A 19505-nucleotide genomic window follows, 5' to 3' on the forward strand; every position below is an offset into this window, starting at 1 on the left:
ACCAAAGATATGGGTTGAATTTTAGCGAAATGAACGCTCGTAAGAGCTGTTAGCATCGACACTCCTATATGGCTATCCATTTTTTCTTAAAATTCATATGGTCAGGGGTGTTGTGTGCATGGAGACATAGTATGATAACCGAGTGCTCCAATATGCGAGTCCCCAGTCCTGCTAAACACAGTTAATGTTATCTAAACCAATATTTCTCAACTGTTGTTATGTCGAGACTATAGATAATCGAATTAGATTGCATAGATTTTTTCGTTTACAAATGTACGAATATAGTCTTGTTAAGATGGCAATTTAAAAAAAAATTCATAATGTATAAAAATATATAATTTATTCACCTTATACAAATAACAATTATCTTTAATATTTAAATTGTCTTTTTAATATCAGTAAATGTCTTCGATGAGTATCATCAAATTGTCGAATTAAACTTGATGCAAAAGTTCCGCATATTTGGAATATACGAAAAATGTCCCATGCGCGTACCTTAGCGTCAAGTTGATGCAAATTCGTTAATTTGTCATCACACATCGAACGCAATTACTACCCTTAGATAAATACAAAAATATAAATAACTTTAGTACATTACTTTCGCTTTAGTTCTAATCAAATCATCAAATTAAGGAATAAAAGAATTGATTATCAGTTTAAGATTAATTATTCCGAAAATATTTGAAAGAAGCACCTACACATAAAAATAGTGCAAAATAACAGATAATAGAAATAATTAAACAAAAGAAGTAGTGATGAAAATGGATTTGAAAGTGTTTTATTTTCGTATATTCTATTTATCTACAGGAATTTAAGTCTTTACTCTTCTTAACTATGTTGAAGTTTGTGTTTGTGCACTATTTTCCGTATACTATCAATAAATTATTTGTTTCAAGAATAAAACTGGAAGCGAAAGTATAATTATATAAGATCAATGTGCACAAAATATAGCTCCCAAAATCGAACTTTTACTCTACATATATAAACTTCAAAATCAAATATGAAGAAAATATAAGGGTGGCCTATTTTAATCTATACACCTAAATATTTCGTTTTGTAGCTAACCAATCAAAAATTAACTTAAACAAAAGTTACAGAGTTTGATGGGGTACATCCTGTTTTGATATAAAATTGGAACTAGTTCTTCGGGTTTCTTTAATAGCCAATTTAGATCCTAAATGGTCAGAGATAAAATAACACTTTAAATTAGGAAGTTGATCCTCATAAAAAACTTACAATTTTTGTACAAAATTTTTTTTCGAAAAATGTTAGCTTTCGCAGGAAATGCGACTTAAAATATGTTGCATTTAATCAAAAGAAAATTAAAGTTTATCGATAATTGCAGGTCAAAGTAATGGACGCAGACGAATGTCCTCTATTGCCCTTGGCAAATTTTGGTTAAAGTAGTTATAGTATTTTCTTTGGATTAAATGCAATAATGACATATTTTTAAGTCGGAAATTTTTTTCAAAAAAATGTTTTAAACAAAAATTATTAGTTTTTTATTAATTAATCAATTGTGACTCAGTTTCCTCAAGTCGAATTGGATGGGCAACGAAAACCATGAGTCGTTGCTTTTTCGTAGTTAAAATGGATTATTGTGGTACATTTTATTTTAATATCCATACTGTGCCTAGATTGTATGACATATTTTCGGAAAGATTTTTTTTTAAATATAATTTTGTAAAACAAAATTCCAAGTTTTATTATAGGCTTCGGCAAAATTTAAAAAAAAAAATCTCATTTAACCAAAAAATAATCCTTTCTCGAAATTTGTCACATGCATCGAAGAACGTGAGAGATTTATGAAGAAAATTCGATCGATACCAGCTCGACAATTTAAATATGACATAATTTTATTGGACCGATTGTCCCGGTGACCGTCAGCATATGATGATTGATGCCATTGATAAATACACCTCTAGAAATTCGTATGTGGTTTAATTATGCTTAGTCTAAAAACCCAACAACGGATATCGAATATTTTTGCCCGACTCTGAATAAGAAGTATTTAATTAATTGTAGAGAGCTTTATTTTGTGGAATTCCATTATTAGGATAAGAAAAAAATTTCTAATTTACTTTGCTTAGTCCACTTTTATTTTTTAATATTTTAATAATTTAAAATATTTTGACTAGTTTCGTCTAACATAGACATTTTCATAACTGTGAAAAATGTTTTCGTAACATCGTAAGTATTTAGTTTAACATCCTGAAAATTATGATTTTTTGAAATATTGAAGATTTTCCGTTTTTCCATTGTTGGGCATAATAATTTTTGCATTTGTTGGGAGGTATATTTCAATAACACCTTGTGCTAACAGACATCTAGTATATAAATAACCCAATATATATATTTACATTCACCTTGAGTGACTTCCAAAAGTTAATTTTAAATTTGAACATTTGCTAAAATATCATCATCTTCATCATTTATAAAATCTAACAAATCTGAATCAGTAAAATTATCAACCGGATTATTTTCATTTTTATTTGAATTTTTTAATGGTGTTGTTAAATTTAATAAATCCGCATCACTAATATTATTAATAGAACTATTTTCAATATTATTTGAATTTGTTAAATGTGTAGTCAAGTTTAAGAAATCTGTATCAGTAATATCAAAGTCTTCGATTTTGTTGGAACTTTTTGAAGGTGTAGTTAAACGGAATAGTTCTTCATCAGTAATAGTTGAAGTTTTGTTAATAGAATTATTAGCAATATTCGAATTTTTTAGAGGCGTTGCTACTTGCGGGAAATATTCATCTAAAGTTTTATTTTGTGACATATTTTCTTTATTTTTACCGTTTTGAGATAGAGTTTCTTGTTTCTTTTCAGTAGCATCATCAAATGAGTCTTTACTTAAACCAGCTGCATTCAAAACACTTGTTTTTGATTTGATCATATTCCACATATCATCATCTGCAGTATTTTTTGCGATTAAATATCGTACTAGTACATTATTTTCTTGTCCAATACGATGTGCACGACCTTCAGCTTGAACTAGTATCTGCAATAAAGCAAAATTTTATTCTTATAACCCAGGCGGTAATACCATGTTTCAGAACAACCTGGCACTTAATAATTAAGCATGAAATTTGGTACACAAATATTACCAGATCCTCTCAGAATCTACCAGACCTCTATCAGAATTTTAGGAACTGATATCCACCGATCAGCCCTTGCAGAGCCACGATGCACGGGTTTTCGTACGTTTCATAAATTGAAAAAGTATCATTCTTAAATTTGATACTGGAAAGTTGTATAAAAAATCAAAAACGTGTAGAATTACGTCAGCTGCAATTTTTGTTAAAACTTCTTTCAGTTAACGCATTATTTTCAAGTTTTTGGGACAAATTTTTAATTTTTTTAGCTAAACAAGCAACGCTTGTATCAATCTATACGGTATATACCACTTATACTGGTAGGTATATACCATTTCTAAAAGTTACTTTGGGATTTATTAAATTTGTGTACCAAATGCCACAGTGCAAAGTTGATATCATTAACCTCCCGACCATAGAGAAGTTGTATGTTTTTTAACTATATTTTTTTTCGAAAGTTCACTAAAAATTACTAAGCAAAATTTAAAAAAAAAAATTTTAATTGATTTTTTATGTAATTTTACAATTGAAAATGGTTTTTCTATATAACTATAACTATAAATTCAAACGTAGTGACGTCAATACATCGTTTTAGAAACGCCACCACACGGAGAAATTATAAAATAACGTGCAGAATGATAAATAGTTTGTGTAATTAAACGTAATTATGGTAATTTAGCATAGAAACAAACTTAAAAATGTAAATTTAACGTGATTCCGATTTGCTTACAATATCCACGGGTGTAAATACGTCACTAGGTACTTTTTTTTTTTATTCAAAAATATAAATCTTTTTTATTGATAATTAATAACAAAATGGAATTATTAATTTAAAAAAAATTGCTTTAATATACTTTCAATGAATTATTATGTCATTTATACATGAATTTGTGGTTTAAAAAATTGATGCAAGTTTTCTATTAGAAGTTTTGAAAAATGAAAAGACCTCGCACAAATTAAATGTAATCCTCATTTCGGTCAAACTTTTTCAAATTTTGGGAAATGATAGTTTTAAATTCGAAAATGTACTTATTTGTATTAAAAAAATTATTGTAAATGAATTGTCAAAAATTGTCAAAAATCATGCATGTAACGTATATATGTAGCTATATCGATTGTAAGCTATCTTGCTAGCCATATAAAATATGTGAAGTGAGAAGAGTTTTTATGGACGTTCTTATGTATAATGTGTTACTGTGTGTAATTGATATGGTATGTGTACCATTTCAAGTGACGATTCTGACGGACTGGGATCATGTATACTCATATACAATCTCTCTTTGTTTTATACATAAGAACGTCCGTAAGAACTCTTCTTACTTCATATAATATAAGTGGCTTACGATATGGTTTACAAACAGTATATATGTCGGTATGCTATCATCCAAAGAAGGTATATGATCAACAGGATAATAACGTGATTGAGATTTAAGTCCTCACGTTTGAAAAAGGACTCATCAGATTGAAAATATACTCACGCTTTCAGAATTCCCAAAGACATCAGATCTGGATTGCTTATAACAAAGAATTCGTCCCTGATGGAGTGACGATGCAATCTTTAGGAATTACAGTACTTGCAAATCGGGTGCGAGAATCGTAGGTTAGGTTAGAGTGGCTGCCCTGGCGTGGGACACACTTAAACCATGGGGTCCGTTCATGAGAACCGCAGGTGCATGCCCTCATGTGACAGCTATAATATAATACGGTTTTAGGGTTTTCTCAACATCAGAAAAATCTGAAATGTCCATCAATAACACTGTTGAATACTGTAATAAGTGCTGAAAATATCGATCTTAACGCTGGAATTCATATTATTGATACACTGAACATTTAACACAGCTTCTTCTTTGAATTTCCTAACATATTTTTCAAAAAAACAAGAATTAAAAAATAACACTCGTACATTAAAAAACATACGTATGTTTATAATTATAGATATCTATAATATATGTATATGTATAATTGTGTAAATATGCGTATACACACATAGACATATATGTAAAAATGAGTACATTTTCCAACTTTAATTTAGCTATAACTCGAAATCCTGTCATTTTCATGACTTGTGTCCATGGGAACTTTTGAATGACTTAAACTATCATTTCCTAAAATTTGAAAAAGTTTGACCGAAATGCAGATTACATTTAATTTGTGCGAGGTCTTTTGTATAGGTCAGCTGAATGGATATTATGATCGTTAAATAATAACAGATTAAAATCACTTTCATCATTTGATCGTTATATTAGAAGCCGAATGGTTTGAATAAATATTAATAATACGAACTTCTGATGATACAAAATTAGCCCAAGTTTGAATATAAATATTATCAAAGATAATAAATGGAAACTCTAAGATATTTCGAATTAAATTTCGATTTGCTCCAATTTCCTAGATCAATTTTTTTGTATTATATAAATACGTATTTCGATTACCAAGATGCCATCATCAGTATGAATTAGCTAATCGTAATTACTCTTAGTGTGTGTTACTCGGTGCTAAAAAGGTGACTTGCTAATAAATTGGGACAAATTGAAATTTAATTCAACTTTGAATAACAGATTTCACATTTAGTCAAAATCTCCCAGCTTTTTCCTCTCAAAGGTTGATGCGAATAAAATTAATTCAAAACCAAACTATAAAGAAGACAATTAGAATTAAAATATACTAAAAAACTTTGAACGCAGTCGGTAGGATTCGAACCTACGCTCCCAGAGGGAATCTGATTTCTAGTCAGACGCCTTAACCACTCGGCCACGACTGCTGATGAAATAAATCATTTTTAACGCAACCTAATTAATAATGCCTTCAGTTTTTTGGCAATGAAAATCAGAAAATCTTATATAACCTTTAATTTGTAAGAGGTAAAAGAAAACTTCAATGACAAAAATTGTTCGTTCTTCAAACTCATTTACATAATATCAATGAGTTTCAAATAAAAACTATTAAAAAAACTTTTCCTACGTCTTACGGTTTAAAAGATACATTATTGTTAATATAATAATATAAGATTTCCTGATTTGCAAACGCCTTCTTCCACTCATTTAAATTAACAAAATAAACTTTTTTTAATTTAATTTAACTGAATCTTTTGACAAAGCGACAAAAAATGATTAAAAACAAGTGAAAACAAACAACTGACTGAGTTAATTGTTGAAATACCATACATACACAGTGTTGATTACTCTATCACATTACACATACATACATGTCACACATACATAACCAATATAACTGATTTTCCCATACAATACCTACTATACAATTTACGCCTAATTTTCGCCCTCACGGGTAAATGTTTACGAAAAAATGTATCAAACAAAAGTTGTTTTGATTTTTATAGGTAACATTTTTTACTTTTAAACTTTTGTTCTAACTCTAACGGTTTACAAGCTGGGTCCTACGGACCCAAGACCCACTTGACCTGTGTTGCTCATTTACGAACCCGACCTCACTTTTTACGTCCTGAGAACGCTATAAAAATTTGAGCTTGATATCTCTTTTCGTATTTGAGTTATCGTGTTGACAGACAGACAGACGGACAGACAACCGGAAATGGACTAATTAGGTGATTCTATGAACACCTATATCAAAATTTTTTTCTTAACATCAATATTTTTAAGCGTTACAAACTTGGGACTAAACTTAGTATACTTTGCATATTATATATGTGCATGGTATAAAAACTTGGGACTAAACTTAGTATACCTTGCATATTACATATATGCATGGTATAAAAAAAAAAGATTTAAATCTGCAAACAAATTATTTGCTTCTTAACTAAAACCCAACTGAAATGCTGTATTTTTTCTAATAGGCAAAGGCGACGCTAGATGTATAAAAAAACAAAAAGGACGAAATACTCACACTTGGATTCCAATGTAATTCAGCAAATATAACTAAGCTGGCAGCAGTTAACGTAATACCAGCATTTGTAGCTAATATCGATAGAACAGCACATCGACATTGATCCTTTGTATTAAACTTATTAACAAAAAATGCACGTTGGGCCGTTGGAGTTTTACCATCTATGCGTACAAAATGAAAACCATTCTCACTTAATACTTCGCAAATACTATCTAACATAAATTGATGATGGGCAAATATTAATAATTTTTTATTATCATTAATATCTTTTTGTAATTCGTTTACTAAATACGAGCACACAGCGGGTTGTTTCAATTTCGATGTATGATTAAAATAAGTTAGCAATAATTGTTTATCAAATGAATTATTTTTCGATGTTTGCTTAAAATTATTTCGTAATGTGTTTAAACATTTTTTATCGTCTTCCGTTGAGGATCGATCAATTAACTGTTGATCTAACATAATTAATTCACGTGTTTTATTCGGTAAATGTGGTAAGACTTGTTCTTTAGTACGTCGTATCATAAATTTTATATTTAAAATGATTTCTAATTCTTGTAAATTTGATTGTCCTGATGCATCCCAACCAAATTTTGTTTCATGCCCAGCACAATACCGTAAACTGTACTCTTTGAAATCCTTAAAAAATGTGTCATCAATTAATTGAATTTGTGTGAAGAGTTCGGATGGCCTCGATAATGCTGGTGTACCACTTAATAATATTACGCGTTTAGCTTGTTTTGCTAAACGATATGCAGCTTTTGTACATTTTGTTTTGAAATTTTTTATTGTATGAGATTCATCAATGATTAATGTACGAAATTCTTTTGTTAATAATTTATCAATTGTACGTGCCATTAAATCATGTGTTATAATTAAAATTTTTGCTTCATTTATAAAATCTTTACTAGTTGACATATATGTGACATAATATAATGGTACTGATGGCATGTACGTTTGAATTGTTTCTTGCCAGGAATTTCTGTAACAATAACATACAGTTAAGGCTAAGATAATTAACAGAGAAAATTAAATTAGTTCCAACCTACAATTTTCTATAGATTTCAATAAATTTTTATACTCTACAAGAAATGAAATGTATCAGAGATAATTGAAATATTAAGTTTGTATTTTGTAACGTTCAGAAATATTGATGATCAAAAAGTGGGTATATGTGATTACCTGTGCAGTAAAATCGGTCAATTTTGTCTTTTAAGCTCACTATAGATTCGCCATAATTTCAGGTTAAATTTATAGGCCAATCAAATGAAGCAAAACGATATTGAGTTAGTAAAGTAAATCCTAATAGATTAAAGTACTTTTATAAGGTCGAGTATAGATTAAATATTGATATGCGTGGTAGTGCATTCAAATAAAAGTTACAGAAACAAAATGGTGGATCCTCTTTCGATCGAATAGCATGAAAAAATCGGTTTTTCTAATCTAGCGGCAAATCTCAAAAAAACACTAAAAAATGGCATTTTTTAATTTTGCAATTAATTTAGCAATAGTTAATTTATAGAGTAAATTATCTCAGAAATTATGCAAATTGATGTCCTCAATAAGTGGCTTCAAGCGGAATTCTGAGAGATGTATAGTTGCCAAAAAATTTAATTGTTTTTGAAAATTGGCGTTATTTTTAAATAAAAATTGTCCGAATTGAGAAGTTCTGATTTCAATTTTCTTGCACATTCTCTTGTCGAAGAGTGAAACAATGAAATGCAATTGAAACCAGACTGAAAAATAATTATTAATTTGTTTAAAATCCGATTTTCGAAACGAAAATAACAAAGTTTATAGAGTAGAATTGTAATAACTTGGTCAATTGTAGTTCTATTGACACGAAAGTATTATAATCGTGTGGCTTACATTTTTACGCGTATTTTAATAAAAATGGTACTACCTACGACTCTCAGCAGTCGAAACAGAGGGATAGAGTATAGATCGGCGCTTTATGTGTATACAATTCAAAATCGCCAGTTCAAAATCAACGAACAAAGTGAAGGTTCAACTGTCCACTGTAAGCAGTCCCTTTTGGAAAGACTTATCTAGAAGAGTTATTCAGAGTTAATACGGCTTATTTCACTCCCATCTTTGTTTGGGGTGTCGAAGAGAATCTTATACAAACGTAGAACAAGCGTTAGTGATAGAAGAAAAAGACGACGATTTAAATATTATTAACAACATTTTTCTCGAAGAAGGTAGCCTTGACTCACAACTACAAAACGACAGTAACATGGATAACAACGTGAAACTTAACAATTTTAATGATATTAAATAGTTCAAACTTTAGTACACAAGTACTCTACCCTCCATAGTACTCAAGGATATGCATTGTATTTAAACAATTAACTTAGTTATTTGTTATTTATACTTGTTGTTTATGAGCTTAGTAAAACATTTGTTAATTAATTCTAGAGCTTTATAATTTCTTATTATATACGACTATCGATAAGTAAAGGTGCCTTTAAGGTTATGATTTCCTATCACAGATGAGTGGCTTATTATCTAATTACTGAAGCCCAAAATGGAAGTTTATGATTTTAGTACCGTATGTATAAATGTGTGTTCGGACATTCCCTAGCAGTAGAATCTGGATCGTTGGTTTTTTTTCACTTACTCTAGTGATAGAGACTAGATTTTTTAAGAAAAAAAAAAAACAATATGACGCCTGTGATACGCGATAAAGTAACGACCTTAAAAAAAGTTAAGCTAAATGCATCTTGTTTGATATCAAATGAATTAATGAAAGTCTTGAAGGGCATGTTCTAAAAATATATACGTCATGAAATTAAAAAAATCGTGTTAGTACCATATGACAGGAATTTTAGAATCCAAAGAATAAAATAAGATTTAGTAAAACTAAATAGTCCGGACGCCAGCAAGGCTTGCGTATACTTTTCAGCTTTAATGCAGTTTTTTGATAGGCTGATTCAAATTTTAAGGGGTAAGTAGTTATTAAAAATTAAATTGTATAAATGGCTACAAAAAATTATCTATGCTATCTATGAAAATTGTAGCACATAAAGTAGGTAGATAAGTTTATTTCAAATATTTTATTTTTTGGATCGTCGAAGAATATTTGTTAGAAAGAAAGTTATGCATAAATTACTGTAAAAATACATTTTCTTGAACTTATTCAATTGTAACTCAGCTTTTATTAATCCGATCGAGGTTAATAATGACTCTTTTTAAAGGTAATAATCTTGGCAAAGAATTAAAATGACATTCTTTTTTTTTAATTTAAAAAAGTTATAGTCGTTTTTATTTTAAATTACTAAATAGCATTTTCAAATGCTGCATTCGGAGTAAGTGATCATCGAGGCGTCCGCTTATGTAGAAACTGAAAGCTACAAGAAAGAGTTACAAGTGAATAAGGCAAATAAAATGCATTTTTGCAATAATTAATACATAATCTAATTTATAATTTTCGACGACCTAAAAAATAAAATGTTTCTAATGAAAATATCTATATATTTTATTGGCTACAATGTTCATAGATAGCATAGATAATTTTGTATATCCATTTAAACAAACATTCAGCAGCGCATAAAAAAAAAAAAATAAAAAATGTATTAAAATCCAATGGAGCTGAAAATTTATACGAAATCCTTGCTAGCGTCCGGGCTGAAAACACAGAGGAAGTAAGATAAGTAAAACACAAAGGGCGTAAAATGTAGAGGAGATTAAACTACTGATTCCATTTGAAATATAAATGAGTATGACTGAAGTACTCCCACTTTATCTATTTTTTAATCCTAAATCATAAAATTGGAAACATGATTCCTTAAATTTTATGTTTGTTTTTATTTTTTATATTTATTTTTTACCCACCTAGTTGACGATGTTGTTACAATTAACATTGGCCAATCGTTACGATAATAACATGCAATTGCTAGAGCTTGAAATGTTTTTCCTAAGCCCATTTCATCAGCAATTAAACATCGCCCACGTTTATGTATACCAAATTGTACTCCATCTAATTGAAATTTCATTAATGAATTTAATAATTCTGGATCGATTGATGATAAGTCAATTTGTTTCGATGAATTCTGTTCTTGCTGTTTAACATTATTCTTTATTAAATTTACAACACATTGCGGTATCGTATCAATGACAACATCAGGGCGTAATAATTTTAATTGATTAGTTAATACATCGTATTCAGTTATATCGAAGGTCCATAGCTTTGTACTTGGTTCTAAAAACGAAATATAGTATTTATAAAAAACTTCTTTGCAGTAGAAATAACAAACAAAGTGAATAGCTTAGATCCATTGTTAGGCATATATGAAGATAAATATATTAAGGATATTAATTAATATATATTAAGGATATTAAGGGTATTAATTTTTGTTACGCGTGTATAATGGTGTTTTCAGTCTGTTCGACAATGTACATAGCATTGTCAATAAAACGACACAGATGAATTGGTTTAAAAGTTTATACAATCTACAAGATTAGAATGTTCGTTTTTTCAAATACAAACAACTTTTATTTGAAACATTATAATTTCAAAAATACCCCATCCCCTTTTTATTTCTCAATTGCACAAAAAAACCTGGCTCTCAGATTAAATTTAAAAGTACAGTTCATTCAGATGTTACCACTTATTTGTATTTAACACACCGACAACAGTGTGTCAAATACATAAAAGGGGATTTGTGTAGTAGCTCGAGCGCGTCATATTAAGATATGGGGGTTCCTTGGACCTTCCTTAGCACCTCCTCCAAATATTAGCCCTTTATATGGGAGGATGCGTAGAATTAGTAAAAACGAAATTGCAATGGGTGAATTAACTCAAGCGCGTCAGATTAAGATATGATGGGTTAATTACATGCTAAAAAATGTGAAGCTTGCAAAGTCCCCCTAAAATTTATTATTTTGCGGAGGTACTAAGGAAGGTCCAAGGAACCCCTCATATGTTAATCTGCGCGCTCGTGTTACTACACAAATCCCCTCTTGGGCTCCCCTATAATAATAACATCTTACTTAAAATTCCTGTTTAAGTTACAAAAATTTGTATCATTCAGGCATGACTAAGAGTTTACACTTACCCCACCTTTTCGTTGACATTTTTTTACAAATATTATGTACTACTTCTGAATATTTATCTGTTTTTAAAACAAATCTTCTTTCGGTTACCAAAGCAATATTTCCAAGAAGAGGATTTTTCATTAATGTAGAAAATGCAGATTTCTTCTGCATTTCAGGAGTGTTGTTCATTTGTTTTTGATTATTTTTTGCATATGGCGAATAGGATGAAGTCCTGCCATTACTATTCGATTCTTTGCTAATATCTTTATTGAATAATACTTTAGTGACAACGGATCTGTTTTGATATTCATTATTTTGAAAGCTAGTAGTTGGAGATAATACTGTTTTGGGATAAAATGTTTTTGGAGCAGTAGATATTGCAGTAGCAGGTTTATTATTTTGTAAATTAGCTGCTGTAGGAAATGATGCTGTATTAGAGGAAGATGTTGATGCTGATAAAGCTTTTTTTGCTTGCAATTTCTCTAAAGCTTTCCTCCGTTTCGCTTCAATTTGTTCTGGTGAGCACAACATTATTAATAACTACATTTAATAGAAAATGGAAATTATTCTCAATATGATTTCATGATTCATATTTTATCTTTTCAATGCAATATTATAATGAAAATATTTGTTTAACCACAAATTTAACACTTGTGTCAAAAAACGCACACAAATTTAAAAGTTATCTTGTTTTGTCGATAATAACAAGAATAATTTCTACAGACATTAAAATATTAAATTATTAAAAATTCACGTAACTGTCAAATGAATAAAGTTTAATTTACATGTTATGTTAAGAGGAAGAGGACGATATTACGATAGAGAAGTTATGGACAATTGATATATTATCAAATTTTATACGAATATCACTTTTCTAACATACGAGCTACTTAAAAGGCTAAACCGTCTTAAATAAATAAATGTAACGAATCCTTCGCTTTTTAAATAAATAACATTTATGATTTATTTTATATGAATATTTTAAAAGGAACAACTTTTAATGTTTAAAATAAAAACGTAAACTGTAAACTGTACTTAATTAATGGGTTTTATTGCAAATATACTAAATAAGTAAGTTGACACAATAGACCTTTTCGTCGATTTGCTTTTGTTTCGGACAGATGTAAAAAATTTATTCAATCTAAGAAAGTTATTAAATATATTTTATCTTTTTCAGACAGCGCTTTTTGACAAGAATAAGAGGAATTGAGACAGAACTGTAGAGGCAGCACTACTGCTGAAAATAGAGCGCCCTAGTGTTAAAAATGTTAAAGAAAGTTATGTAAACAGTGCAATAAATAGTATTGGTAGTAATAAAAAATGAAAAAAATAATTAAATTCGGATTCTTGCCCGTCAAATATACTGAATCACGGGGTCAAAATCAATTAAGAAATTTATTAATTTAACAACTTTGTTTTGTATACCACTTGCCATCACTTTGTTTCACATTTGCCTCGCCAGGTGGTGTCAAAGTCATTTTTCTCAATCCCTTTTACTTGATTGAAAACAGTCCGAAACAAAAAAGAATCATTTTGTACATGAAAAGCCCTATAGACAATTTTTGTTTACAATGTTTACAACCGACAACGGTGGCTTTAAACCTTTTTCTTTCTATATTTAAAAAGTCCTTGACTTCAAAAACAACCATTTTATAAAGTACTAGCTGTTTCTCGCCCGCTTTGCGTGGCGTAAAATATACCCGCTTTGCTGGGCAACATCCCCACTTGCACCCCTCCCTCCACATTTCCTTGCGTTGGATAACAGTTTTGTAATGTACACGTCATTCTCTTTTATTTGATACCCCACTTAGGTATATTTGTAAATATTCGATATTTCCTTCCCACTTTCTCGCTACACCTTTCTACCCTCCGAAGGTTAAAAAAATTTCTAAATGTAATTTAAAACATTCTGACCAAGTTTTGAACTATTAAAGGCCATAATTGAAAAATATGAATTTTTTATTCATGAACACCCCCGCAACCCCCCTTGTGGATGGAATTTCGTAAAATCCGTTCTTAGCTGACCTCTACTTGGCAAAAGGAATATTCCTGAAAAATTTCAAGTCTCTAGGTCTTATAGTTCCAGAGATATCGTGATGAGTGACTATCTATATCTATAGAAAGTCTCCTATATATTATAGATTAAAAATTGAAATAAGTTTTATACTTTCGCTAAAATTGTTGATATCCTTTCTTATAGAAATAAAAAGTTCAAGTTAAAGTTTTACGTTCATGTATTTAGCCTGAATTTTTATATATTATTACTGTAATATGTCCTTTTTCTGTAATAGTGTCCCATTTTTTACGCAAGGGCTAAAACCTTCAGAACCCAACCAACTCTTCTATAGTCAACAAACTCGTAATTAAAACAATACAGAGTTAGCAAAAAATAAAATAAGAAACGTTCAAGATAACAAAAATATAATAAATAAAAAAATCCAATACAGTTACATATGATAACAAATTTTAAAAAAAATTTTGTTACTGTTGCTGGATTCGATTATGATTCACACGGCTATCTTGTGGTTACAGAAACGATCACCATATAAAATATAAATACAAATATTAAATATTGGGTGCGTTTGGCAGAAAAAAGCGCTTGAGAGCGCTTACTAGCGCTGAAAAACAAACTGTACAGTTTTCGGCCAGGACATGTTTGCTAACTTCAGTATCTTCCATCTCTTCTTCATCATTCACAACATTATTTATATTATTCATTATTGGTAATTTTTTAATATGAATAATTTACAAACATATATTTAAATTAGGTTAGGTTCCCCGGTTAAAGCTAACTTAGCATCCTAGAGGGATATAGCTATTTACTATTTGACAGCGCTTACCGCTTAACAATCGCCATTTTGCTTACAAGCGCTTCCTAGGGCTTTTTTCTGCTAAACGCACCCATTATGTGTGCGATGCGCGCGCATGTAGTCCGCAAGTGCTCGGCCATGGCTCGGACTAAAGGGAAGTGTTATGTTCAATTAAGAAGCCCCCACTCTCCAAGCGTCTTACAACTAACTCAACGAGTATCGAAGCTTCAATACATATCTATAACATCTCTTTCATAAATGCATAGGGCTTTTCATCATGTCATAAGCGCAAGTGCAGAGTTTATTTTTTCGTACTGACAGCAATAAGTAGGACTAAGATAGAAGATATTTGTTATTCATTTTATCACATTGGTTATAAATCATTTAGTACGAAACAAATGTGAATCGTGATTTTAAAATGAAAAGCCCTATTGCTTAACGCATGTGTTCTACCATACTCGTGGTAGACCTACGATAAATGTTATGATTGCGTAGTGCGTACACAATATTATCTATTAATTATCTGAAGAGTCTTTACTTGTCTTATAAATAAGAATGTCCATAAAAACTTTTCCTACTACATATATGATAATGGAAAACAGTATAAAATCCAATCTGTATAAATCAAATTGCTGTTTTCAATGAAAAAAAAAAACTGCAGCAATATATTGGTTGTAATAGGCCATTCGACTATATTATATATTTTTTATTATAGCCATGTGCATAGGAATATTACAATTTTCCTATTCGTTGTGTGCGTAGTCATGTTAGGGACAATAAAATCGATGCCAGCGCTTTAAGTGAAAAATTTCGGAGTTAAAGGGGGCTGTTATGACTAATTTGCAATTCTTTACATGTTAATGTAATAGAAATGTCAAATTAAAATAATTGAAAAACACGAATTAATTAAACTTAATGCATTAAAAATTGTGAAAATAAGAAATCAAATTGAACAAATATTATTTTTCAAATGTAAATTATCATAATTAATTATTTAAATTTGTGAGACAAGAATATTAAATTTTAAATGTAAGTCTTAAATGCAATCCATACAATTATATATGCATCCATACAATTCTATAATTAAAGTAGTGTATCGTTACGATGGAAACGAAACTCACGCACGGAGCGAATATCCATGATTATAACCATTTTTAATTATTACGGTACAAGAGTATAATAAAAAAGAAATATTTCTAACAACCAAATAACCTATTCTTTTTTTTTTTAAACAGCCATATTTGACCTATATTATTTTTTAAATAGAAATAGGGTATAGGATAGGCTTTGAAATTTTTTTCTTTTTATGTAGTTAATTTTTTGGATTCTGTTTACAATAAAATGTTACAAAAATAACATGGCTCTAAGCTTCTAGTAATTTAACGCAATCCGTCAATTTTACGCAAAAAATGCGATTACGTGCGTTTAAATAAAGAATATTCTAAACAATCTGAACGTTCCATATTTACGTCATACGTAACAGGCATAAAAGTGCGAGTGTTGAACGTTCGTAATCGGTTAGATGCACAGAACACAAATAGACAAAAATATTTTAGCGCCTTTTTACTTTTAATTATAAGCAGAAGCATTTTAGTGTTGCAAAGAATTTTAAGTTTAAATAGATAACAAAATAATTAAAATATTATATAGTTTTTTAATTTATTATAATTTGAGTGCATCATATTTTCAACGTTATATATCTAACCTTTTTGTTATTTTGAAATCGGTGAGAAAAATAAATTGAATTTCTTATCAACAGTTTTGAAATGATATACTTTTAATTTTAGTTTTCCAACTTCTATTAAATCATGGCGAAAGTACAATTATGCAATATTATTGTTATGGATAATCCAAGCCCGTTTAAAAATCCATTTCAATTTCAAATTACTTTCGAGTGTATAGAGGAATTAAAAGAAGGTACTTTGTAAAACAATGCATTTAATTTTCAACGTTTTCATATTTTATATTTGTGTTTAGATCTAGAATGGAAAATGATTTACGTTGGATCAGCCGAATCGGAAGAGTATGATCAAATTTTAGATTCTGTTTACGTTGGACCAATACCTGAAGGTCGACATATGTTTGTATTTCAAGCAGATCCACCAAATGTTGAAAGAATACCTGAAAATGATGCCATTGGCGTTACTGTCGTACTATTAACTTGTTCTTATCGTGGTTAGTATATTTTTAGTGTCTAAATTAAGTCAAAATATTCATTACGATCATTTCAAATAGGTATGAGTCATCCTCCAGCAATAGTAATTTAGCAATAAATATTTAAATAACCATTTTATATCAATAATACTTCATACATAAATTTTACTAATATTTCTAATAATTTATTAACCTATGAATTTCTTAGGGATTTAAAATATATTTTGTGAGGGTAGTATTGAAAACGATTAGAAAAACTTGACTGACAACAGACAAACTTTTCGAAAATAACAAAAAATATGATTTTAGAATTGTTTATCATTATTTCAGAAATTGATATTGAGTTTTTACTAACTTAAACGTTTTAATTTTGGTCTTGAATATTGAGATGACCTATTTACAAACTTAATCCAACAGAAAAATCATGGTCATAAGTCTAAATGTTCATCTACCAAAAAATAAAATCAACCCAACGAACAAACAATGTCAAGTCTATTTTAGTTTCCAATTGCTGTAGTTGAATAGAGCTTATCTTTGAGAACATCACGTCAAATTACATGAGATATCATCATCCTCCATTTGCTTTTTATTTGTGTAATCGACTGAGTTCCAAAAATTATCTCTGATAGTTCAGCTGATATATTGTGAAAAGATCCGTTATTCCTCTCAGCTGTGTCCGATTCAAACTCCACCGAGAACTACTTTATCTAGTCCTGTTATCAGATGTGGATTAAAAAAATTTAACGCCCGTATTCAATTTTACAAATAAGCGACCAAACCCCTCTCCCCTTAACAGAAATTGTATCAATAATCTATCCCTTTCTGTAGAAATTATATGAATTAGACTGTCATAGATTTCAATAACTACAAATGCTACTTAAACAATTCATTTTATGCTTGCTTAAATTAATCAGCCTGTTATGCCTAGCTTAGCGCATGCCCTTCGTGGATCCTAATAAAATATTCTTAATTTCACAGACTGAGTGCCAACTAGGCCACTGTCTTCCCCAATCACGCCAGAGTGAGTTAATCCTCAAATGACTAATTACCTAACCCTAGCTTTGTTATTCAGAACAGTGTTGTTTAGCCTCGAAGACCGGCTTGACTGTCAAGAAAAAATACTAATTGGTGTTCCAATTAAACGTTTTGTGTTACTAGTTCGAAATATCTTTCAATAAGTGAAGATTTCAGCTTGAAAAAGATTTCTATTTCAATTCTCACAGTAAGAACCCTGCGACATTTCCACAAGTTGTAGGACCCGTTTTTGTGCTGTTATTTCATTGTCCTTCTCATAGCATTTTGAGGGGCGAAATTGATTCTTATCGCACCTCGTCTTTTAAATTTATAGGAGTAAATATTTTTATTTTTTTCTAGGACAAGAATTTATTCGCGTTGGCTATTTTATAAACAATGAATATTCCGATCCAGAATTAAAAGAAAATTTACCCAGCCCACCTCAATTTGATAAAGTGATTAGAAATATATTAGGATCAGAGCCACGTGTTACACGATTTAAAATTAATTGGGATGATACACCCAGTAATGGTTTACCCGAACATAGTGTCGATGGTGCTAGTATGGATGCTACAATTTCAACATCAGTACAAGAGGATTCAACAAGTACAATTATCAAATCAACAAATAATGACATGTTTAATTTAAATAATGGTAGCAATAATGAAACAAACAATATTAGTTTATTAAATGAAAATTCTAATTCATTAGCACAAATGGAATGTGCATAATATTTTGTATATTTTTATTTTAAAAATATATCAGCCATTATTGAGTGATGGTACAACTTATTTTTCTCCAACCAGAATTGTATGTCTATTTTTGTACGATTGTTTCTTGATTCAAGGGTAGTTAACTATTATTCAATTATTTACATTTAAAGGGTAAGGATGACACAGAGCGTCTTTTTTGAATGCGTTGTTTCTATCGCACGTTGATTTAAACTTGCGTTTTTTTAAAATACATCTTGTTAAAAGAAGCTTTAACGTGCGTTGAAATTTACGCTCATGTAAATAGCTCTTTTAAACATCGTATTACTAAGTAGCATGTTGGACGCATCGTACGGCCTTGGAGATAAAGACTTAAAAAAATTAAATTAAATTATTTGGTCAATTATTGAAAATAATTTTGGTATTTTTTTTCAACATTATGTTCACTTTAGTTAATAGTAGGGGACTGGTGATTATTTCTTATTTCGGTTATGGTCACTATGATCAATAATATGAGCAGAAAAGGGGATTTCTCCTCATCGCGTTTATTAACAAAATTAAATTTCAAAAATATTAAATTACTCTATCTTGCATCATTAAGGATTTTCTTAATATTTCAAATCATTTCATCCTACAAACTTTTTGTTTTGATTGTTCACGAGTTAAAAAAGACTAAAAATTCTATTTAAAATCACTTTATAAGTCTGCTTTTAATTTATTTTAATTTTCAACATACTAACAAAATATTTATTAATTAGACAAGCTTTAAAATAGTATTGTTGAGAAATATTGTTCCTAACTTACATGGTTTGA

General features: G+C 29.6%; 2 protein-coding genes and 1 non-coding gene across 3 annotated transcripts; 1 reads left to right on the forward strand and 2 right to left on the reverse strand.

Moving 5' to 3' along the window:
- Positions 1-2268: 2268 nt before the first annotated feature.
- LOC123305142 (SWI/SNF-related matrix-associated actin-dependent regulator of chromatin subfamily A-like protein 1) lies at positions 2269-12663 on the reverse strand. The gene is made up of 4 exons (XM_044886769.1): positions 12025-12663; positions 10802-11168; positions 6968-7949; positions 2269-3009 (listed from the first exon to the last, which is right to left on the reverse strand). Exons 1-4 carry the CDS (start codon positions 12533-12535, stop codon positions 2392-2394), a joined length of 2478 nt encoding a protein of 825 aa, XP_044742704.1. The 5' UTR covers positions 12536-12663; the 3' UTR covers positions 2269-2391.
- Trnas-aga lies at positions 5783-5864 on the reverse strand. Its single transcript has one exon. It is a non-coding gene; the product is annotated as a tRNA-Ser (tRNA).
- A 3759-nt stretch (positions 12664-16422) lies between the features above and the next one.
- On the forward strand, positions 16423-19505 carry LOC123302628 (histone chaperone asf1). Its single transcript, XM_044885656.1, has 4 exons — positions 16423-16540; positions 16602-16731; positions 16792-16989; positions 18343-19505. Exons 2-4 carry the CDS (start codon positions 16623-16625, stop codon positions 18711-18713), a joined length of 678 nt encoding a protein of 225 aa, XP_044741591.1. The 5' UTR covers positions 16423-16540; positions 16602-16622; the 3' UTR covers positions 18714-19505.

Source organism: Chrysoperla carnea, chromosome 1 (assembly GCF_905475395.1).
Source record: "Chrysoperla carnea chromosome 1, inChrCarn1.1, whole genome shotgun sequence".
Taxonomy (NCBI): Eukaryota; Metazoa; Arthropoda; class Insecta; order Neuroptera; family Chrysopidae; genus Chrysoperla; species Chrysoperla carnea.